Raw genomic sequence first — 24,308 nt, 5'->3', positions numbered from 1 at the left:
CAAAACCCTGACTACCATTTACTTAATAATTTCTGCAAATTTCTTCAAAGTGAGGGCTTCAGAGCACAGCTGTTTACAGCATTTGCTCTCTTCTGTCGCACTATTTGTTTTAGGACTGTTCAGATTACTGATTAAGTTATCCAATTTTTCTGCCATATCTTAATCATAGTTCATACTCACCTGAAGTTATTGCAGAAATGGAGGCGGCAATCTTTGAACAACTCAGCTTGGCTTCTGCGTGATGAAACTGCAAAGTATACTGCAAAATCACAGTTACATATACTGGTCCACGCCAATTTGGGTCCCAACTTTTTATTTATTTTTCCCCGGAAACGTTCCTGATGCATCCCTGGCAAACAACCCTGTTTTTGTTAGTATCCCTAACTGCCTAATCCACTAAATTCGGGGTACCCCTATCTGAGATGGAAGAGATAGAGTAGGTTCGCGGTGCCCTGGAACTTAAACCCAATCCAGGGACGTACTTTGCTGGGGTGTTGCTACACCAACAATGCCCAGTGGGGCCCCCACAAAGCACGCTTCGCTTGCGCTGTCTGCTCTTGTTAACTTTAAACCTTAAACAATGCTATCAGCGACTTCATTTTATACTTTAAACTTTAGTATAATTAACTTCTTCACTCGCTCATCGGAGTGAAGACTCTCCCGACCTCCTTCAAAATCTCTTCCAGTCAGACAGCCCTAACAATTAACAAAAGCTTACTACCTTGTTTGTTGATTTGCCAGGGGTGTCACCGAGAATAATTGCCCGCATCCTCCACCAAACTGTTAGGGGTTAACAGTTAAAGGACCCAGAACCAGATATGAAGAATGAAGACCCGGAGTCAGAATTATAAAAATTAAAGAAAGTTTTACTGAACATAGTTTGCCATTTCATCAGCAGAAGTCAGCTTCAAGACTCCCTCAGGAGTTCGTAGGCCGCCCCCTTACAGTTACAACAATCACAGCAGTTATACTGTTTTCAAGGTCTAAGCTACGTCATTGCTTACACGTTGAATGATTCTCATTGGCTAAGATATAGATAAACACAGTAATTTTCCACACATATACAGATAGACGAAACATATCTCCATCGATGAGGCATGTCATGACCTTCCAGGTCACAGATTTGGGTTGCTGGCGCCAGTGTGTCCAGAACAACTCATTCAATCTCCAATAATGGCAGTGGTTCCTTAACCTGCAACCAAGAAGACTAACACTAAACTTTAGTCTAACTGGAGTAAGACTTTAACAAAGAAATAGTGCCTTAAACTGTTGGATTTAATGACCCCTTTATGTTTTAACACTCAAACATAAACCAAAATATCTATTTCCCTATTATTTTCACTGTTACTGCATTCACCTAGGACACTAGCAAATAGGAGCTCCCATCAAGGCTGAAGAGAGTCTGAGCGGCTTATTATCAGTTAAGTGTACCAAAACATAATGGTAAAACATTCACTCGTTTGGGAGAAAAACAGATAACATTTGCTTCTCAGAAAGCAAATATAATAGAAAGAATACAGTTTAATATAACAATTAAAGTTCAATAAAGCAATGCTCAATATAGCTTGACCATCTGTACAGAGAAGTATCATATGTGTTGGACATATGTGTTCACGACGCCTTTATGATCCATAAACCTTTCTCCTGAGACCAGAGAAAGAGACAAATGGCCTTGTGCACCTAAAAGAAGCTGGTGACTTGTGCATGTACATCAGCATGCATTTAAGAATATTATTTCACAAGCAAAAGCACAAAGAATACATTTATGTCAATAAATGATTAAGTAACAATAAACATACTTAATTATTGATTTTATAAAAGAAATACATAATCATTCAAAATGATATTATGAAATATATACTGAAGAGGCAAGGGATTTTGACCACCCCTTCAAGAGTTTTGAGAAGATTGGGGAAACTTAATTTTTCGTCCCAAAAAAAAAACGTAAGGGGTAACACTGTCGTTTTTTTCCTGGTCGAAATTTTGAGTTTCGATATCTCAGCTCTGGAAGGGTCTAGAGCCTCCATTGTTGCACTCAGGTCTAAGTCTCATGGCCCTCTATCAGAATCCAGAGTTTCAAGAAGATTGGGGATACTTAATTTTTAGCCCAAAAAAAAAAAACGTAAGGGGTAACAATGTCGTTTTTTTTCTGGTCGAAATTTTGAGTTTCGATATCTCAGCTCTGGAAGGGTCTAGAGCCTCCATTGTTGCACTCAGGTCTAAGTCTCATGGTCCACTATCATAATCCAGAGTTTTGAGAAGATTGGGGAAACTTAATTTTTCGTCCCAAAAAAAAAACGTAAGGGGTAACACTGTCGTTTTTTTCCTGGTCGAAATTTTGAGTTTCGATATCTCAGCTCTGGAAGGGTCTAGAGCCTCCATTGTTGCACTCAGGTCTAAGTCTCATGGCCCTCTATCAGAATCCAGAGTTTCAAGAAGATTGGGGATACTTAATTTTTCGCCCAAAAAAAAAAACGTAAGGGGTAACAATGTCGTTTTTTTTTTCTGGTCGAAATTTTGAGTTTCGATATCTCAGCTCTGGAAGGGTCTAGAGCCTCCATTGTTGCACTCAGGTCTAAGTCTCATGACCCTCTATAAGAATCCAGAGTTTTGAGAAGATTGGGGAAACTTAATTTTTCTCCAAAAAAAAAAAAAAAAACGTAAGGTGTAACACTGTCGTTTTTTTTTCTGGTCGAAATTTTGAGTTTCGATATCTCAGCTCTGGAAGGGTCTAGAGCCTCCATTGTTGCACTCAGGTCTAAGTCTCATGGCCCTCTATCAGAATCCAGAGTTTTGAGAAGATTTTGGAAACTTAATTTTTCGCCCAAAAAAAAAACGTAAGGGGTAACACTGTCGTTTTTTTTTTTTTCTGGTCGAAATTTTGAGTTTCGATATTTCAGCTCTGGAAGGGTCTAGAGCCTCCATTGTTGCACTCAGGTCTAAGTCTCATGGCCCTCTATCAGAATCCAGAGTTTCAAGAACGATTGGGGATACTTAATTTTTCACTCAAAAAAAAAAACGTAAGGGGTAACACTGTCGTTTTTTTTTTCCGGTCGAAATTTTGAGTTTCGATATCTCAGCTCTGGAAGGGTCTAGTGCCTACATTTTTGCACTCAGGTCTAAGTCTCATGGCCCTCTATCAGAATCCAGAGTTTCAAGAAGATTGGGGAAACTTAATTTTTCTCCCCCCCCCAAAAAAACCGTAAGGGGTAACACTGTCGTTTTTTTTTTTCTGGTCGAAATTTTGAGTTTCGATATCTCAGCTCTGGAAGGGTCTAGAGCCTCCATTGTTGCACTCAGGTCTAAGTCTCATGGCCCTCTATCAGAATCCAGAGTTTCAAGAATATTGGGGATACTTAATTTTTCGCCCAAAAAAAAAACGTAAGGGGTAACACTGTCGTTTTTTTTCTGGTCGAAATTTTGAGTTTCGATATCTCAGCTCTGGAAGGGTCTAGAGCCTCCATTTTTGCACTCAGGTCTAAGTCTCATGGCCCTCTATCAAAATCCAGAGTTTCAAGAAGATTGGGGATACTTAATTTTTCGCCCAAAAAAAAAAAAACGTAAGGGGTAACACTGTCGTTTTTTTTTTTGTGGTCTAAATTTTGAGTTTCGATATCTCAGCTCTGGAAGGGTCTAGAGCCTCCATTGTTGCACTCAGGTCTAAGTCTCATGGTCCACTATCATAATCCAGAGTTTTGAGAAGATTGGGGAAACTTAATTTTTCGCCCAAAAAAAAAAACGTAAGGGGTAACACTGTTGTTGTTTTTTTGTGGTCTAAATTTTGAGTTTCGATATCTCAGCTCTGGAAGGGTCTAGAGCCTCCATTGTTGCACTCAGGTCTAAGTCTCATGGTCCACTATCATAATCCAGAGTTTTGAGAAGATTGGGGAAACTTAATTTTTCGCCCAAAAAAAAAAAACGTAAGGGGTAACAATGTCGTTTTTTTTTCTGGTCGAAATTTTGAGTTTCGATATCTCAGCTCTGGAAGGGTCTAGAGCCTCCATTGTTGCACTCAGGTCTAAGTCTCATGACCCTCTATAAGAATCCAGAGTTTTGAGAAGATTGGGGAAACTTAATTTTTCTCCAAAAAAAAAAAAAACGTAAGGTGTAACACTGTCGTTTTTTTTTCTGGTCGAAATTTTGAGTTTCGATATCTCAGCTCTGGAAGGGTCTAGAGCCTCCATTGTTGCACTCAGGTCTAAGTCTCATGGCCCTCTATCAGAATCCAGAGTTTTGAGAAGATTTTGGATACTTAATTTTTCGCCCAAAAAAAAAACCGTAAGGGGTAACACTGTCGTTTTTTTTCTGGTCGAAATTTTGAGTTTCGATATCTCAGCTCTGGAAGGGTCTAGAGCCTCCATTTTTGCACTCAGGTCTAAGTCTCATGGCCCTCTATCAAAATCCAGAGTTTCAAGAAGATTGGGGATACTTAATTTTTCGCCCAAAAAAAAAAAACGTAAGGGGTAACACTGTTGTTGTTTTTTTGTGGTCTAAATTTTGAGTTTCGATATCTCAGCTCTGGAAGGGTCTAGAGCCTCCATTGTTGCACTCAGGTCTAAGTCTCATGGTCCACTATCATAATCCAGAGTTTTGAGAAGATTGGGGAAACTTAATTTTTCGCCCAAAAAAAAAAACGTAAGGGGTAACAATGTCGTTTTTTTTTCTGGTCGAAATTTTGAGTTTCGATATCTCAGCTCTGGAAGGGTCTAGAGCCTCCATTGTTGCACTCAGGTCTAAGTCTCATGACCCTCTATAAGAATGCAGAGTTTTGAGAAGATTGGGGAAACTTAATTTTTCTCCAAAAAAAAAAAAAACCGTAAGGGGTAACACTGTCGTTTTTTTCCTGGTCGAAATTTTGAGTTTCGATATCTCAGCTCTGGAAGGGTCTAGAGCCTCCATTGTTGCACTCAGGTCTAAGTCTCATGGCCCTCTATCAGAATCCAGAGTTTCAAGAAGATTGGGGATACTTAATTTTTCGCCCAAAAAAAAAAACGTAAGGGGTAACAATGTCGTTTTTTTTTTCTGGTCGAAATTTTGAGTTTCGATATCTCAGCTCTGGAAGGGTCTAGAGCCTCCATTGTTGCACTCAGGTCTAAGTCTCATGACCCTCTATAAGAATCCAGAGTTTTGAGAAGATTGGGGAAACTTAATTTTTCTCCAAAAAAAAAAAAAAAAACGTAAGGTGTAACACTGTCGTTTTTTTTTCTGGTCGAAATTTTGAGTTTCGATATCTCAGCTCTGGAAGGGTCTAGAGCCTCCATTGTTGCACTCAGGTCTAAGTCTCATGGCCCTCTATCAGAATCCAGAGTTTTGAGAAGATTTTGGAAACTTAATTTTTCGCCCAAAAAAAAAAAACGTAAGGGGTAACACTGTCGTTTTTTTTTTTTTTCTGGTCGAAATTTTGAGTTTCGATATTTCAGCTCTGGAAGGGTCTAGAGCCTCCATTGTTGCACTCAGGTCTAAGTCTCATGGCCCTCTATCAGAATCCAGAGTTTCAAGAACGATTGGGGATACTTAATTTTTCACTCAAAAAAAAAAAACGTAAGGGGTAACACTGTCGTTTTTTTTTTCCGGTCGAAATTTTGAGTTTCGATATCTCAGCTCTGGAAGGGTCTAGTGCCTACATTTTTGCACTCAGGTCTAAGTCTCATGGCCCTCTATCAGAATCCAGAGTTTCAAGAAGATTGGGGAAACTTAATTTTTCTCCCCCCCCCAAAAAAACCGTAAGGGGTAACACTGTCGTTTTTTTTTTCTGGTCGAAATTTTGAGTTTCGATATCTCAGCTCTGGAAGGGTCTAGAGCCTCCATTTTTGCACTCAGGTCTAAGTCTCATGGCCCTCTATCAAAATCCAGAGTTTCAAGAAGATTGGGGATACTTAATTTTTCGCCCAAAAAAAAAAAAACGTAAGGGGTAACACTGTCGTTTTTTTTTTTTGTGGTCTAAATTTTGAGTTTCGATATCTCAGCTCTGGAAGGGTCTAGAGCCTCCATTGTTGCACTCAGGTCTAAGTCTCATGGTCCACTATCATAATCCAGAGTTTTGAGAAGATTGGGGAAACTTAATTTTTCGCCCAAAAAAAAAAACGTAAGGGGTAACACTGTTGTTGTTTTTTTGTGGTCTAAATTTTGAGTTTCGATATCTCAGCTCTGGAAGGGTCTAGAGCCTCCATTGTTGCACTCAGGTCTAAGTCTCATGGTCCACTATCATAATCCAGAGTTTTGAGAAGATTGGGGAAACTTAATTTTTCGCCCAAAAAAAAAAACGTAAGGGGTAACAATGTCGTTTTTTTTTCTGGTCGAAATTTTGAGTTTCGATATCTCAGCTCTGGAAGGGTCTAGAGCCTCCATTGTTGCACTCAGGTCTAAGTCTCATGACCCTCTATAAGAATCCAGAGTTTTGAGAAGATTGGGGAAACTTAATTTTTCTCCAAAAAAAAAAAAAACGTAAGGTGTAACACTGTCGTTTTTTTTTCTGGTCGAAATTTTGAGTTTCGATATCTCAGCTCTGGAAGGGTCTAGAGCCTCCATTGTTGCACTCAGGTCTAAGTCTCATGGCCCTCTATCAGAATCCAGAGTTTTGAGAAGATTTTGGATACTTAATTTTTCGCCCAAAAAAAAAACCGTAAGGGGTAACACTGTCGTTTTTTTTCTGGTCGAAATTTTGAGTTTCGATATCTCAGCTCTGGAAGGGTCTAGAGCCTCCATTTTTGCACTCAGGTCTAAGTCTCATGGCCCTCTATCAAAATCCAGAGTTTCAAGAAGATTGGGGATACTTAATTTTTCGCCCAAAAAAAAAAAAACGTAAGGGGTAACACTGTTGTTGTTTTTTTGTGGTCTAAATTTTGAGTTTCGATATCTCAGCTCTGGAAGGGTCTAGAGCCTCCATTGTTGCACTCAGGTCTAAGTCTCATGGTCCACTATCATAATCCAGAGTTTTGAGAAGATTGGGGAAACTTAATTTTTCGCCCAAAAAAAAAAACGTAAGGGGTAACAATGTCGTTTTTTTTTCTGGTCGAAATTTTGAGTTTCGATATCTCAGCTCTGGAAGGGTCTAGAGCCTCCATTGTTGCACTCAGGTCTAAGTCTCATGACCCTCTATAAGAATGCAGAGTTTTGAGAAGATTGGGGAAACTTAATTTTTCTCCAAAAAAAAAAAAAACCGTAAGGTGTAACACTGTCGTTTTTTTTTTCTGGTCGAAATTTTGAGTTTCGATATCTCAGCTCTGGAAGGGTCTAGAGCCTCCATTGTTGCACTCAGGTCTAAGTCTCATGGCCCTCTATCAGAATCCAGAGTTTTGAGAAGATTTTGGAAACTTAATTTTTCGCCCAAAAAAAAACGTAAGGGGTAACACTGTCGTTTTTTTTTTTCTGGTCGAAATTTTGAGTTTCGATATCTCAGCTCTGGAAGGGTCTAGTGCCTACATTTTTGCACTCAGGTCTAAGTCTCATGGCCCTCTATCAGAATCCAGAGTTTCAAGAAGATTGGGGAAACTTAATTTTTCTCCCCCCCAAAAAAAAACGTAAGGGGTAACACTGTCGTTTTTTTTTTCTGGTCGAAATTTTGAGTTTAGATATCTCAGCTCTGGAAGGGTCTAGAGCCTCCATTTTTGCACTTAGGTCTAAGTCTCATGACCCTCTACAAGAATCCAGAGTTTTGAGAAGATTGGGGAAACTTAATTTTTCTCCCCCCCCAAAAAAACCGTAAGGGGTAACACTGTCGTTTTTTTTTCTGGTCGAAATTTTGAGTTTCGATATCTCAGCTCTGGAAGGGTCTAGAGCCTCCATTGTTGCACTCAGGTCTAAGTCTCATGGCCCTCTATCAGAATCCAGAGTTTTGAGAAGATTGGGGAAACTTAATTTTTCGCCCCCCCCCTAAAAAAACGTAAGGGGTAACACTGTGGGGGTTTTTTCTGGTCGAAATTTTGAGTTTCGATATCTCAGCTCTGAAAGGGTCTAGAGCCTCCATTTTTGCACTCAGGTCTAAGTCTCATGGCCCTCTATCAGAATCCGGAGTTTTGAGAAGATTGGGGAAACTTAATTTTTCGCCCAAAAACAAAAACGTAAGGGGTAACACTGTCGTTTTTTTTTTCTGGTCAAAATTTTGAGTTTCGATACCTCAGCTCTGGAAGGGTCTAGAGCCTCCATTTTTGCACTTAGGTCTAAGTCTCATGACCCTCTATAAGAATCCAGAGTTTTGAGAAGATTGGGGAAACTTAATTTTTCACTCAAAAAAAAAAAACGTAAGGGGTAACACTGTCGTTTTTTTTTTTCCGGTCGAAATTTTGAGTTTCGATATCTCAGCTCTGGAAGGGTCTAGTGCCTACATTTTTGCACTCAGGTCTAAGTCTCATGGCCCTCTATCAGAATCCAGAGTTTCAAGAAGATTGGGGAAACTTAATTTTTCTCCCCCCCAAAAAAAAACGTAAGGGGTAACACTGTCGTTTTTTTTTTCTGGTCGAAATTTTGAGTTTAGATATCTCAGCTCTGGAAGGGTCTAGAGCCTCCATTTTTGCACTTAGGTCTAAGTCTCATGACCCTCTACAAGAATCCAGAGTTTTGAGAAGATTGGGGAAACTTAATTTTTCTCCCCCCCAAAAAAAACCGTAAGGGGTAACACTGTCGTTTTTTTTTTCTGGTCGAAATTTTGAGTTTCGATATCTCAGCTCTGGAAGGGTCTAGAGCCTCCATTGTTGCACTCAGGTCTAAGTCTCATGGCCCTCTATCAAAATCAAGAGTTTTGAGAAGATTGGGGAAACTTACTTTTTCGCCCCCCCCCCCCCCCCCTAAAAAAACGTAAGGGGTAACACTGTGGGGTTTTTTTCTGGTCGAAATTTTGAGTTTCGATATCTCAGCTCTGAAAGGGTCTAGAGCCTCCATTTTTGCACTCAGGTCTAAGTCTCATGGCCCTCTATCAGAATCCGGAGTTTTGAGAAGATTGGGGAAACTTAATTTTTCGCCCAAAAACAAAAACGTAAGGGGTAACACTGTCGTTTTTTTTTTCTGGTCAAAATTTTGAGTTTCGATACCTCAGCTCTGGAAGGGTCTAGAGCCTCCATTTTTGCACTTAGGTCTAAGTCTCATGACCCTCTATAAGAATCCAGAGTTTTGAGAAGATTAGGGAAACTTAATTTTTCTCCCAAAAAAAAAAATGTAAGGGGTAACACTGTCGTTTTTTTTTTCCGGTCGAAATTTTGAGTTTCAAAATCTCAGCTCTGGAAGGGTCTAGTGCCTACATTTTTGCACTCAGGTCTAAGTCTCATGGCCCTCTATCAGAATCCAGAGTTTCAAGAAGATTGGGGATACTTAATTTTTCGCCCAAAAAAAACGTAAGGGGTAACACTGTCGTTTTTTTTTTCTGGTCTAAATTTTGAGTTTCGATATCTCAGCTCTGGAAGGGTCTAGAGCCTCCATTGTTGCACTCAGGTCTAAGTCTCATGGCCCTCTATCAGAATCCAGAGTTTTGAGAAGATTGGGGAAACTTAATTTTTCGCCCCCCCCAAAAAAACGTAAGGGGTAACACTGTGGGTTTTTTTTCTGGTCGAAATTTTGAGTTTCGATATCTCAGCTCTGAAAGGGTCTAGAGCCTCCATTGTTGCACTCAGGTCTAAGTCTCATGGCCCTCTATCAGAATCCAGAGTTTTGAGAAGATTGGGGAAACTTAATTTTTCGCCCCCCCAAAAAAACGTAAGGGGTAACACTGTGTTTTTTTTTTCTGGTCGAAATTTTGAGTTTCAATATCTCAGCTCTGGAAGGGTCTAGAGCCTCCATTGTTGCACTCAGGTCTAAGTCTCATGGCCCTCTATCAGAATCCAGAGCGTCAAGAAGATTGGGGATACTTAATTTTTCACCCAAAAAAAAAAAAAAACGTAAGGGGTAACACTGTCGTTTTTTTCTGGTCGAAATTTTGAGTTTCGATATCTCAGCTCTGGAAGGGTCTAGATTCTCCATTGTTGCACTCAGGTCTAAGTCTCATGACCGTCAACCAGAATCCAGAGTTTTAAGAAGATTGGGGAAACTTAATTTTTCACTCAAAAAAAAAATGTAAGGGGTAACACTGTCGTTTTTTTTTTCTGGTCGAAATTTTGAGTTTCGATATCTCAGCTATGGAAGGGTCTAGAGCCTCCATTGTTGCACTCAGGTCTAAGTCTCATGGCCCTCTATAAGAATCCAGAGTTTTGAGAAGATTGGGGATACTTAATTTTTCGCCCAAAAAAAAAAAACGTAAGGGGTAACACTGTCGTTTTTTTTTCTGGTCGAAATTTTGAGTTTCGATATCTCAGCTCTGGAAGGGTCTAGAGCCTCCATTGTTGCACTCAGGTCTAAGTCTCATGGCCCTCTATCAGAATCCAGAGTTTCAAGAAGATTGGGGATACTTAATTTTTCGCTCAAAAAAAAACAAAAACGTAAGGGGTAACACTGTCGTTTTTTTTTTTCTGGTCGAAATTTTGAGTTTCGATATCTCAGTCACACAGAACCTGAAGAGAGAGACAGATAACATTGAGAATAATATTGAACTCATGAGCACATTTGAAAGTCTAACACTCACAGTTATAATGCATCTGTCAGGAATGAGCACACAGTATTTCTTGCTGTTACACTACTTTCCATATTTTGCACATCAAACTCTAATTAATTAATGACGAACTTGAATTGAAAATCAAACCATTAAAGAAAAACGTTATTCATATTCATACAAGGGTTAAAAACATTCATATATGAAAAATCATATTTTTTAAATACATAAACACTATTTACATATGAAGTCTAAATCTTGATCTGAGCATCTTGTTGATTTCTTAATTTCTGGCTTTAGGCCTGAATCTAATTATATTAATTTCTATATTACTCCAGGTGCAGGTTGTGAGTGTCCAAATAATGATGGCTATTAAACTCATGTTTGCTTTCGGATCTGTTATCATGAAGGAGAGCTGTCAGTCATAAAATCATAAACTCACAGATCTTTAAAGACCTCCAGAGCACTGAAGCGTGCAGTTCATATGCAAAGACTCTTCAATGTAAATCTCTTTCTGAGAACAAAAACCTCTTACTGTCAAGAAACATATTTCAGGTGGTAAAGAGCAAGATCTTTTTTTCTTCTTTTTTCCCCTGAAAAATCACCAAGAATGATTTTGATCTGTCTCAAGGGTAAAAAAAAATAACTGTTTCTTTGAATAAGTACAATAATGTTTTCTTTACTAAAAACACTAGGCTATATAAAGGCTAATGTTGTATTTTTGAGGTGTATTGGAATGTTTTTTAGCCCCTCAACTTAGTGATACCTTTCAAAAATAAGATCCTGTTGATTCTTCATAGCTCTTTGTGGCCCATGGCTCTTGTAAGAGTGTGAAACTAAGATGATGTCAAGAAAAGCTGAGATGTATTTGGAGTTAACCAGAGTCACTTCAGGTCATTAAAGGCGTGTGCTATTACACATGAGCTGGATGATTACCGATAGTTCATTCTGAAGTTCCAATTGCAAAGGTTTTATTTATTTTATTTATTTTATCACTTTATTCTAGTTTGACACCAGAATATAATATAGATATAAACAGACAGACTTACAAACTTCATTATTTATAAACATAAAAATATTTTTCTAATTTTCAAGTGAACATTTAAAAGTATATTTCAGTTGCCGACAAAGCTTTTTTTATTTTTAATCTGTTTAAGAGACTCAAAATATATATCGACTTTGGAAAAATTTTAAACATGGCCTTGGAAAATTTAGCTTTATGAATATGGAATTTACCTAGTAAAATAAAGAGGTTTGCAATATCACATAAACTTCTATCATTCTCTACAATTAAAATAAGTAATAATCTGTTTCCCTTCAAGCATTATTGTATTATTTGTCTTAAATGACACATAACTTTCAACATTTTTCCAAAATGTAATGCCACGCACTAGTTGTCTTTCGCTTCGGAGCCGATCGTCTGATGGTCACAATTGTTGCATCACGTGCTTGGGACTTACAGCACGCTAAGGCCGCTTTTGTGGGCGGTACATGTTTTAGCAGGACCAAATACAAGAAAATATCTCTATTTAAATACATTCTAATTTTGTCATGTATACCAGCAACTATAAATATATTTTTAAATACATGTAAAATATATTATTTTCATTTTTGTTAATTTCTTTGACAATATACTGTACATTCTTTAATAAAACATACTAACACCATATTTTAATATTGATGAGTTCCATGTTCATTTACAGCATAATGTGATGTCAGAATGTGATTATCTGTATACAATAAAGCTTATTTCAGTCTTTAAAGAAAAAAACAAGCTTCTGTCCACAATGACACTAAGCCCAAAATTTCACATATTAATTTCTTCTGAAATCAAAAATGAAAATTAAAGTGAACAAATAATGATAAAATAAAATATGTATTGCTACTTTAACTGTTGCTCAGCTGTTACAGGGCAACTGATTCTCCTCTTCTCTGTAGTGTCTGACTGAGGGAGGTTTTTGTATGATGTTGTTTCACTGTGTGAATACTGTAGCAGAATAATACCCCATACAGTAATAATCTCCTGCATCCTCAGGCTGGACTCCACGAATGTTCAGTGTAAAATCAGGTTCAGATCCACTTCCACTGAACCGATCTGGGACTCCGGATTTAAGTCGACTTGCTGCATAGATCAGGAGTTTAGGAGCTTCTCCATGTTTCAGCAGATACCAGCTCATGTCATTACCAACTCCACTGGTCCCAGTGCAGCTTATAGAGACTGAATCTCCTGCTTTAACAAGCAAAGACTCAGGAGTCTGGACCTCTTGACGAGACACTGAGAGAGAGTTCAAAAACTAATGAAAAGAAGCTTGAATTTGCTATAAACAGTTCAAATGAATGCAAAAAAAGAAGAAAAAATATATAAAGCACAAATTCAACATTTTTTGCACAAATAAAAAAAGGACCATCATAATGAAAAAATATATATATATTTTTGAACCTTGAGCAAGCAGACAGAGTGTCCCCAGCATTAGAATAAGAGTCATCATTGTTGTGTATGTGTGTGTGTGAGTGTGTGTGTCTCACCCTAATAATCATCAGTTGAGTTTTAAGCGTAGTGTTCAGTTAATATGCAAAACACTTTCAGATGCATCATGGAATAAACCTAAAAAAATCAGAAATTTTGGAAGATTCTATTAATTATAAATGTATTTATTTTTTCAGCTAACTGAGCGAATAAACTAATGTCAGTGTCAGAGTTAGTGTTGATGTTAGTGTAACTCTGTCAGTGTTAGTGTTATTGCAGGAGGTTTTTGTACAGCCGCTCATTGGGTTTGTATCACTGTGGTGGACGTTTGGTGGAGGAACACGACTCTCAGTTGGAAGTAAGTGAACATCTTTCTGTTTCAAAAAATATACATCATTTTTATATATAATATAATTGTTAATAAATATTATTGCCTATTTTTATGTTTAAGATAATACAGAAATATATCTAACTTCTGTTTCAGGTGTTAATTACTGTACTGTAATAATTAAAACTGGGCACTTAAAAATATAACTATATAACATTGTTATGTTTTAGACTTGATTATAGTTCTGAATATAAATATACTGAAACGCATTTGAAATACATTTATTTTTTGCTACGTATACTACAAATTAATTTATATTTGTGAACTTAATATGAGTGTATGGTATACTGAATTGGTAAAGTCTGCTAAAGTGGAACAACTCATTTTGTCCTTAATGCTCTTTAGTTATCCAGAAATGGTGCTGAGTTCCAACTAAGCTACTTGAGTATATCTGATTGTGCTAAAGAACTATTGCAAGTATACTTTAGGTACACTTTCAATATCTTGCATTTAAAGAATCAGAAATCAAAGTGTGTATTTATGAGTGTATTTAGTGTCCTTTTCCTTTTTTGTGCTAAATTGGAACAATTTCAAGTTTACTTAGATCATTTACGGACTAATTAGTGATATTAAAGTGTACTTTATATGTGTCATTATGAGTGTATTCGAAACAGACAAGCAATATACCATACTGTAAAAAAATATTGTTGGTTAAACTTTAAAAAGTAAGTAACCTGGTTGCCTTAAAATTTTAAGTTGATTGAACTGGAAAAAGTGAGTTAATACAATGAAGGAGAATGGTTTAATCATCAGAAACTTAAAATAATACGTTATCTGAACTAAATATATTATTTAAGTTGATTGACAAAAGAAAATATGTTGTGATAACAAATCTTGATTTTTTTTAATTTTTTTTTACAGTGTATATAAGTGTTATATATTTGAGTAAAAAGTATACTTTATGCAGAAATGTCGTTGGCTTATTCCAAATACTACAAATTGCACATTTTGTCTTCACTAACAAATGCACATTAATAAAGAAATTTTACTTATAGCCATACTTTGCAAAATATATAGTATATTATAATGTATTTTGAAAGTTTAATTTCAAAGCATTGTCACAATGATCATTTTCAGCACAGATTCAGAAATATATCTAAAATATATTTTAAGTAAAGTTTAAATAAATACACTTTAAAAAAATACATTAAAAGTAAATAAAAAATTAAAAAAGTATTTTTTAAAATATCTAAAGTACAATTATTTTAAAGTGTGTTAAAAGTTGTATTGTGAAAAAGAGTTAAAGCATGATGCTACTCTAAATACATTTAAATATAGTACAATTTTGTGTTGGTAATGTACTATTGAAAAAGTAAATATATTTAAACTACAACAAAGTATACTTTTTTTCACTAGGGTTTATGAACTGAAAAGAAATGTATTCATTTATACACTTACATACGTATTCATTTTTTTATCAGGATGGATACACATTTAATATATACATTTTAGTCTGATATGTTATCAATTGTTTTAGTAATGTATAAGTAATCTATTATCGTTATTACTGAATATATTTATGTTACTCCTGTTTAGACTAAAATATGAATAATATGATTTAATAAAATATGTTTTTACACACAGTTGCACTTCAGATCTGCTTGATTAACTCTGAATCTCTTAAAGGGAAGTGAAAGACTGATAGAGCTGTTTTTAAGAAGAATGAAACTCTTGAAAATCTCTCTCTCTCTAGCTGGCACTCGCCCCACTCTCACGGTCCTGCCTCCCTCCAGAGGCGAGCTGCAGCAGGGTAAGGCTACAGTGCTGTGTTTGGCCAGTAAGGGATTCCCGTCTGACTGGAAGCTGAGCTGGAGGGTGGATGGCGGTAGCAGGAGCTCTGCTGTGAATCTGAGTCCCAGTGTTCTGCAGAAGGATGGACTGTACAGCTGGAGCAGCAGCCTGAGTCTCACTGAGAGTGAGTGGAGCAGAGCATCAACCATCAGCTGTGAAGCCACACACACATCCCAGAATGCAGTGACCGAGAGCCTGAACACACAGCGGTGTGATGATGACCAGTGAAACACACATGTCACACAAAGACATAGATAGCATGCATAATCACTTATTCATACACATACACACACACACAAACTTACAAATGACTGTCCTAAATCAGTCAATGCTCAACAATGAATCTTTCGTTCTGTTAGTATAATGTTCAAATATTCTTAGCTGTTGTAACAGCAGTGCTTTGTTGTTTTATTGCTGCCAAATAAAAGCTTTTGACTCAAATATTGTGTTGCTGTATAAAACAACGTTCAATATATACCACTTTTTATTGATTTTTTGGGACTTGTGTCCATTCCGATTATTGTGATGAATAGCATCAGTGTGGATAATTTTTTTTTTTTTTTAATATTGAAAATTTTTATTACAGTAAAAGAGATATACATGTTAACATTTAAAAACAAAACAAATGTAAAATTAAGGCACGGGAGATGAATAGGGTAAAAAAAGAAAAACGAAAGAATAGATTTAACCATACTTCCCCAATTGATTGATTACATTAAGAATCACAAATATTCTTTAAGTTTTCGAAAATTGTATGCATAAATATACAAACAAGACATTTTCTAATTTATTAAGCACTAATTTGCATTTATTTACAGAACAGACATCTGAACATTGGATAAAACTTGTAAAATCATGCATATGTGAACAAACCCCTGTAATAATAAATCTGTAAAGTACGTTATTCACTGAAGTAATCTCCACTTCTTCTGGCTCAGCCATAGACTGTAGGGCTCAGCTTTAGAAAAAAAAAATCTTTTTGAGAATGGCCTTTAAAGATATTTAATCTACAGACAAAAATAGATGAAGTGCAATAAATGTTTTTGCTTGTCCTTGCTTAATGGGCAAGAGATCAGCCAAACATGACTGTAAAAGCAGTGTTTTTGCACCAAATATATATATATATATATATATATATAAGTTTTAAGAGCTGAAATAAGACACATTAAAGAAATATAAACAGTTTCCCTGTCAATCCACTAAACATTTTATTTAGTGAAAGTTCATGAGGGACTGATATAAAATCTTCATCACAGAAGCTTTGGCCAGTGCTTTCTTTCATCTCAGATGTATTTTATAATTGTAATTTGTAAATCATGCGTAATTCATGATTGAGACATTTTTATTGTCATTATTATAAAATATGTCGAATATTTTGATGAGTGATTGACTAATGAACATCAACAGTTCACCAGCCTTCTGTGTATCTGTGTAAGTCAGTGAGGTGAATAATGATCTTCAACATCAACATCTGCAGAAGCTCAAAGCTGCAGCACTGAAGTCTCGCCAAATGCGGTTTTTGTATGATGCTTTTACACAGTGTGAACACCCAGTCAGGGTTCTTTGAGTCTCCTGTCCTACTCTGTTTACTCTGACAGTAATAAACTCCTGAATCTTCAGGCTGGACTCCACTGATAGTCAGAGTAAAATCCATGTGGTTTCCACTTTCACTGCCACTGAATCTAGAAGAAACACCTGAAGCTCTCTCTGATGTGGCATAGATCAGGAGTTTAGGATCTTCTCCAGGAATCTGATGGTACCAGGACATACATCTCTGAGACTTATCACCTGTGGTTAAACAGTTTATTGCTGGTTTATGATTGCAGAGAATAGAGACGGTCTGATCAGGCTGCAGTGTTTGAGCTTCAGATTGAGTCAGAGTTTGTCCCACAGAACCTGAAGAGAGAGACAGAAAACACTGAGAATAATTTTAAACTGATGATTTAAAAGTCTGACACTTATCATGCATCTGTCAGCTTGAGCAAACAATATTTCCTACAGTTGGACTAAGTATCTTTTGTACACAATATGTTACAGTGACGATACGATTGTTATGGTTCCTCTAAATTGGTGGATGCGTGGCATAAACTGCTGTAGCCTATACTTACTCCAGGTGCAGGTTGTGAGTGTCCAAATAATTACGGCTATTAAAGTCATGTTTGCTTTTGGATCTGTTATCATGAAAGAGAGCTGTCTGCCGTAAAATCATAAACTCACAGATCTATAAGGACCTCCAGAGCACTGAAGCATGCAGTTAATATGCAAAGACTCTTCAGGGGTGGAGCTAAAGGGCCACTGCTTCACAATCCTGTTCAATTCTACTCAAAAACAGGTGCCATTTTCTCCAAATGACAGGGAGGATTGTAACACAGGTTAAATGTCACACTTCCAATTTCTCCAATCAGGGACAAGTTAGAAATTCACTTCACGCATGCTCGATTTACTTCTTATTCCACATGTGAGAAAGTAGAGCCCTGTGCAGACACAGCGGATTTTAGAGGAGAAAAACTCATTTTGATGTGAGAACTCATTTAGTGCTAATGTTTTGTCTGTTAGCTGTAAGCTGAGTTAGTTAGTTCATGACTACTCTGGTTTAGTTGAAACAACAATAAAGCATGTTCCTAAGTCAATTTTTAATTACAGTAAATGTATATGTTGGTGTTGTTTTAAAATTTCGGTATGTTTAGGTCAGGGGTGTCCAAACTCGATCCTGGAGGGCCACTGTCCTGCACAGTTATACCTATAACTTGCCTCAACTAGACCTTGTAAGCATGTTCACCTCCATCCTTCCCTCAGGTCATTTTGACCCGAAACTCATTTTTAAAAACATTTTAAAAATTGGACCTTAGGACTTTTACACACACACACACACACACACACACACACACACACACACAAAGAAAAATGTAATGGATTCGAGGAGTTTTGTGGTTGAAATTTTAAAAAGTAACAAATCCTTCCCTCGTGCCTCGCGGGTCAATTTGACCTCCTTAATGAATGGAATGTCAGGAATGCTTCAATACACATAGAAAAACCTAAAAATGCTAAACCTTTACCAAAGATTATTTTATAATGTCTACATGTGTATAATGCATTCTCAAGAGAAACTGACTTTAGGATCTAGTGAAACAGCTCATTTGCTGTTTATATACTGTATAGAGCTGTTAGGCCATCTAGTGGCAAGGGTCATGAAATAGCATGTTATAATTCTCAAAGACACCCAATGGAAGATAGTTTGAGCTGAATTCAAAGGGTTATGCTGGAAATTGTGAGTTATTTTGAATTTAACTTGAAAGAATATAAGGCAATGAGCTTGAATTACCATTTATGTATTATTTATTGATCAAATCTAGTAATTTAAAGGTAAATAAAAAAAATAACCAAAAAATGCATTAAAAATGAGAAAAAAATATATATTATCAAAATTAAATGAACTTATTTCTGAAACAAATATAAATTCTTATTTCATAATGTTACATCACACCCCGGTGGATATAATCATTTTATCTCTCCCCATGCAGGGTATGTTACAACTGTGGGATGAATTAACAATTTTTGAAACCCATCTTACAAGAAAGAAATGTCAAATTTTCAGTTGCCTATTGGGCTGAAGTACAATTAACTCAGTTATTCAGGTGTGTTGTAGGCACACTGTAAAAAAATATATATATTTATGATTTGTAATGACAACATTTTTTTCTTTTGTCAAGTCAAGTTAGATAATTTATGTAGTTCAGATAACATAACATTTTGAGTTTCTGGTGATTAAATTAATCTCCTTCATTGTATTAACTCAATTTTTCCATTTTAATGAACATAACCAGGTTACTTATTTTATTAAGTTAAACCAACAAAACATTTTTACAGTGCACTACAGGTACTTTTTACTACCGGAAAAAAATAAAAAATAAAAAATGTAATATGACTACAGGAACTATTTTGAATAAAAGACACGTCCACTGAAGAGCTTTGCATCTGCTTGTCCACCACTAGATGTCGCCATTAGTAACTTGATGTAACCAGAAATCCAACAGAACAAGCATAAGCATCCCACATCCACGTTGGCAAAAATGGGCCTGGATCTCCTGTATGATGAAGTGTGTCACACTTCAATTTTCATGCAAGGCTCGTTGGTCTAGGGGTATGATTCTCGCTTAGGGTGCGAGAGGTCCCGGGTTCAAATCCCGGACGAGCCCAATTTTTTCAAAGGTTGAATCTTGGCACTGGCAAAACATTACATTACTTTCAAAGTTTGTTTACTGAGTTCTACATGCTGTAGGCTATATGTCTACAGTAGGTGCAGTGTTTTCCAACAGCAAAATAATCTAATAAATGATCTCACAGTTATTTTACAATAATGATATTGTTTTTTTTTTTTCGGAGAACATGAACCTCTCTTAAAGTCTCATTATTACAGACACCACCACTATGCTACTAAAGTATAATCAAAATGAAATAAGCTTAGTTCTGAACCAAAAATAAATCATAATCCTTATTTCATCATAATGTTACATCACACCCAAGTGGATCTTATTTATTTCTTTGTAAATGGTAAGTCTAACACGGACCAGCTCGAAATGCTAACCAAAGAGCCGTGTTTTTTTCAAGCATAGACCTAGTCGTAGTCATAACACGGACATTAATTTAACCATCTGCTGACTTTCAGGCCTTGCTTTGCCTGCCTCGGTGTCGCAAACTGTGTGTTCAACTTTTTTCGAATTTATTCTTCAGGCAACTGAGTGACCTCTGTAACTGCAGGTTGATGCCACTAGATGGCGCTATTCGCCAAAACCAAAACAAACATCCTAAACTCACTCCATCGAAAGTCCTATATGGTCCTGAAGCTTCTCCCTATGCAACGTGGCACACCATACTTCCCAAAATGTTCAAGGCTCGTTGGTCTAGGGGTATGATTCTCGCTTAGGGTGCGAGAGGTCCCGGGTTCAAATCCCGGACGAGCCCAATTTTGCATACATTTCCTTTTTTTTTTATATATATTTATATAGGTAACTGCCCTTCCACATAAAGAGAAATACTACAATTATTCATAATCAGTAAGCCAGTATTGGAGTGTATAGTCTATACTATTAAAGTAAGCCTATTGTAAAAAATTTTTTTTTTATAAAGTTCAAAATAATCACCAAAATTACACTTTTATGCGTTCAAACTTTTAAACTGTGATGTTGCAATCATTATAAAAGTATCTATAACATATGACGTAGCTAGCCTACTTGCACTTCTGTGCGAATCATTGAGTGTAAATTTGTGCACTCCGGAAAATTCTAGACATTGTCAACAGTGGAAAATGACAACAGAAGACAATCTTAATTTAATACTGTAATATATACTCTTTATAAAAAGACATTTGTGACATAAAAATGACAACACGATACAAGCTAAAAAATATTTCACACTGGTACATGTCGAGAGGGAATATGCGTAATTTGCACTTTATGCACAACATAAATCAACAAATCATTCTGTTTTGGAGCGCACCACATTTATATAGTAATAGATGGTGTTTTAATACAGTGTTAGATCTACTACCTCTCCATAGGCTTCACATACTTAAAAGAGTGTGACTGCTGCATATGAGCCATATATACAGGTGAAACAAACTCAAATCACCTGTGTTCAACAAATCAATACCAAAACGGCATAATCAAGGTCGGGGAAGTTAATATTTCACATGCATGTTTGGCATTTCATAATTGTGAGCCACACACCAGCACAGGTCTGACGAAAATATGCATCATCCAAACACATTGAGCTCGACGAGCGTTCACACTTGCGTATTCCAGTTAGATATGTTTTCAGTCCAGCTCGTGCAGGCTGGAATTGTGACTAAATTACTATATTTAAACATGATGATAGCCAACCACAATCCCAGACACCGAATGCGTAATGCTTGCACTTTCCACTTTTCGAATTCGATTTACGTATGAAGCGGCAAGGAAGCGATAACGTATGATAAGGCAGATCAGAGTTGAAGCTGAACATCTAAGACAATAAAAAATCCTTAAAGCATTTCACACGTTAAACAGCGTGAATCGTACGTGAAAATTAAAAATGTGCTTGTGTGTGGTATCAAAGTGTTTCAAAATCGCAGTGCGCATCCCAGACAGCAACATAGTGTCGGCCCAGATCTGGGTCGACACTATGTCGCTGTCTGGCTACACACTCTCGTCCTAGGCGCGTGTGGTTGTAGCTCAGCAGTAACAGTCAACTGTCAGAGTTAGAATATAAAAAAAAAAAAAACATAGCTTAGACTTGCTGGGCCAGTGTTGGAAGGGTAACAAGGCGGGCGTCGGGGACAGACAGGAGACTGCTGATGTAGCGCCTCAGGTAACCGTACACCAGCTTTTCCTGTTAACCTCCTTGTGGCAAAAGCTGGCACGCGAGATAATCTCCTCACCGCATTAAGTCGCACAGCCCCGGAGGATTACAGACACGCCCGTGAGACGTGACTTCGCAAAGTCCGATTCCTCCAGGCGCTCAGTCCCGGCCTGGCCTGTCACTTTAAGGGGTTTAACATTGGCTCAAGAACAGCACAGTGATTTGAAAAGGCAGTTGTTAAGCTTCAGGCTATACTAACAGCTAGGTGCGTTCACAAAGTAAGACGACCTGGAGTCAGTGTAGGAAACTAATAATTACCCTCTTGAATTGTGCTCAGGGTGGGATACGAGGCCTGGGTCAAGTTTCAGTGGCACTCTAAGGCCCGAGTCAAGTTTTTGATTTGCGAACAATCAATTTGATATTTCAATGCCAGGAGCGAAATCTGATAGAAAAGGTGATTCCATACTCAAACAGGCCATGTATCTTCCCAAACAGATTAACATGACATGGATAATTCTTAAAAGACATTAATGAACACATCCTGTCTGCGCCCTAAACACTATTCCTGCGTTCTGAGTTAAAACAGTTTTCTCAAATAAAAAAAAAAAAACCTTCACGTAGTTCTAAAGACTTTTTTCTTCAGTGAAACACAAAATAAATATTAGAAATAATACATTTATAATGTATAAACTAATATATAAGTTTCACATGTCAGTTAGTGACAATGATTTTCTTTTAGACCCCACTGACTTTTATTCTAAGGACGAAAACATTCTTCAAAATATCTTCTTTTGTGTTTCACTGAAGAAAGACTGTCATACAGGTTTGGAACGACATTACAATTTTCATTATTTGGGTGAACTGTCCCTTTAAGCTATGGTGCGCACCTGTGGCATAATGTCAATTATGACAAATACTTATTTGTTTTTCAATTCCAAACTGTCAAACAAGAGAAAAATAAGAGGGTTTGTTTGTGACCGAATAGAGTTGAATTATAACCAGGTGACTGCCGACGCGCTTTTTGTATTTCAAAGCACATTGACAGCAAGCATGGAGATTAAGTTATATTTAACCCAGAACATTCCTTTAAGGCAAAGCTTGATTAAAACTCCAAACTTAACTAATTCGTATGCTGGAAAAGCATAGCAATCAAGTATCATTTAATGAAGTGCAAGTCTGCCACCCCTTGAGGCCAGTCCCTCTCCTTGCAGACACAAACATAGCGATGTATGAAAGACCGGGTTATGTTATTTGGCTGTCACTGAGGATGTCACACCTCAAATGGTCAGTACTGTCATTGCCTTTTTTGCACTCATCCCATCATTACACAGGGAATCCCAAGGACGAGTTTGGAAGAGGACAAACGACAGAAAGGGTGAACGGTAGGAGGAAGGCAAATGGGTAACAGTTGTTGCGGTAAGCTCAGGATGAAGTGGATCACCTGTTTTTCAGCTTGAGAGTGCAAAACGTTCAGGTAGGAAATAGCATAATACATATCAATTGTCATCAAGTAACTTTTTGCAACGCAAGTCCCCGCAGACACACCAAACGAAACGACCGTCCCGATCCAATCAGTTCATGGGGTGTGTGTCTGCTTGTCATGTCCTGAATGAAGAAAAAAAAAATCTTGAATTCAGTGAAAGTTCACCACACAGAGACTAATAAAATAAAAAATTCAGGCACCCTTGTCAAAACCAAAGGACAGGGTGTCTGGAAAGTTGATTTTGTCCTATAATTAGTCCGAAACGTTTTATGCTAATCCCAGAGCAGTGAGAAAAATGGAGATTATTTTCATGCCCGTGGGTTGCGTCAACTTATTGTGAAAATGAATGGAAATTATTTAAAAAAAAAAAAAAAAATCCAGTTTTTCTGTTACATTTGAGTGTGTTGTTTGTCAGGTTCAGGAGGGGGTCATAAGGCCACCATGGTGCAGGGGTGTTTGAGTTTGCATGGCAGGACGCCCCTGTTGAGCTGGTAGAACTCTACCAGGTGGATCAGGTCTGTGAACTTGGTAGAGCCGTCGTCAAGGCTAAAAAAGACCTGGCCATCCTCCTCAAACTGCCAGAGAGTGAAAAGAAATGCAAGGTGAAAAAGAGAAGACAAACAGTAAATACATTTTTAAAGTGTTAAACTCTCCTGTCAAGATACCAAGAGCCTAAAATGAGCCAATCTCTCAATAAAAAGTGATGTGCTATTCCATAATATAACGGAGATTAGGGGCAAATGTACCCTAAAATATAATATTACACAAAATAAAATAAAATTATAAATCACAATTTAAGTACAAATACTATAATACAATAATATAAACAACCAAAAATATAATTCTCATTAATAGAACCAATATTTGACAATTTAAAAAAGTTGAATAGTGTTTCCTTTAATAAATCATGGCTTATTTTCAGCTATAGAAAGGTTTTTACACAGTGGGAATTCACTGACAAACACAAAATATAATATTAGACCTGGAAATATTTAGTTATAATGTAAAACAGCATTAAAACAGAACAAAATGTACTTTTTAATGTGCCTCAATCACTTACAGCTGTGAATTAAGCATTTTTTATTTTCCTCATTTTTGTACTTGTGAAAATCATTGAATATAGACCATTTCACAAGATGTAAACAACACAGGTCCAGAAGCACTTCCTGTTTCAGTTTTTTTAACACTACATAAAAGCTGGGATAAAATACAACCAACAGAACATTTAAAACTGAATCAAAAAGTTAAACAAACATCTTTAAGATGTTTTCTTTACATGTGAAATAAAGAAAACAGTTACAAACTGAAACAGGAAGTGCTTCTGGACCTG

At 36.8% G+C, this 24,308-nt stretch overlaps 1 protein-coding gene, 1 long non-coding RNA gene, 2 other non-coding genes and 1 pseudogene across 6 annotated transcripts in view; 3 read left to right on the top strand and 2 right to left on the bottom strand.

The window, feature by feature from the left end:
- The first annotated feature begins 13,193 nt into the window (after positions 1-13,193).
- LOC120483333 (immunoglobulin kappa constant pseudogene) lies at positions 13,194-15,600 on the top strand (annotated as a pseudogene). Its single transcript, XR_016147408.1, has 2 exons — positions 13,194-13,338; positions 15,062-15,600. The product of XR_016147408.1 is annotated as an immunoglobulin kappa constant pseudogene (transcript).
- A 1,357-nt stretch (positions 15,601-16,957) lies between these two features.
- Positions 16,958-17,352, bottom strand: LOC148970901 (uncharacterized). Its single transcript, XR_016147405.1, has 2 exons — positions 17,268-17,352; positions 16,958-17,055 (listed from the first exon to the last, which is right to left on the bottom strand). It is a non-coding gene; the product is annotated as an uncharacterized LOC148970901 (long non-coding RNA).
- Positions 17,353-19,283: 1,931 nt separating this feature from the next.
- Positions 19,284-19,355, top strand: trnap-agg (transfer RNA proline (anticodon AGG)). The gene has a single exon. It is a non-coding gene; the product is annotated as a tRNA-Pro (tRNA).
- Positions 19,356-20,049: 694 nt separating this feature from the next.
- Positions 20,050-20,121, top strand: trnap-agg (transfer RNA proline (anticodon AGG)). Its single transcript has one exon. It is a non-coding gene; the product is annotated as a tRNA-Pro (tRNA).
- A 362-nt stretch (positions 20,122-20,483) lies between these two features.
- grb10a (growth factor receptor-bound protein 10a) overlaps positions 20,484-24,308 on the bottom strand; it is a 71,115-nt gene continuing 67,290 nt past the window's right edge. Inside the window, exons 17-18 of one of the 2 annotated variants that reach the window (XM_039678627.2) lie at positions 23,372-23,553; positions 20,484-23,100 (exon numbers count right to left, since the gene is read on the bottom strand). In XM_039678627.2, the coding sequence (XP_039534561.1) occupies positions 23,407-23,553 (147 nt within the window). In that variant the 3' untranslated portion in view covers positions 20,484-23,100; positions 23,372-23,406. Of the gene's footprint in view, positions 23,554-24,308 lie in introns of both variants that reach the window. The other variant, XM_039678626.2, reaches the window with a different exon arrangement.

Source organism: Pimephales promelas, chromosome 18, assembly GCF_988280905.1.
Source record: "Pimephales promelas chromosome 18, fPimPro1.hap1.1, whole genome shotgun sequence".
In the NCBI taxonomy this organism is placed as follows: Eukaryota; Metazoa; Chordata; class Actinopteri; order Cypriniformes; family Leuciscidae; genus Pimephales; species Pimephales promelas.
Note: the sequence above shows the minus strand (reverse complement) of the source record. Positions and strands in the feature narration are given on the sequence as shown.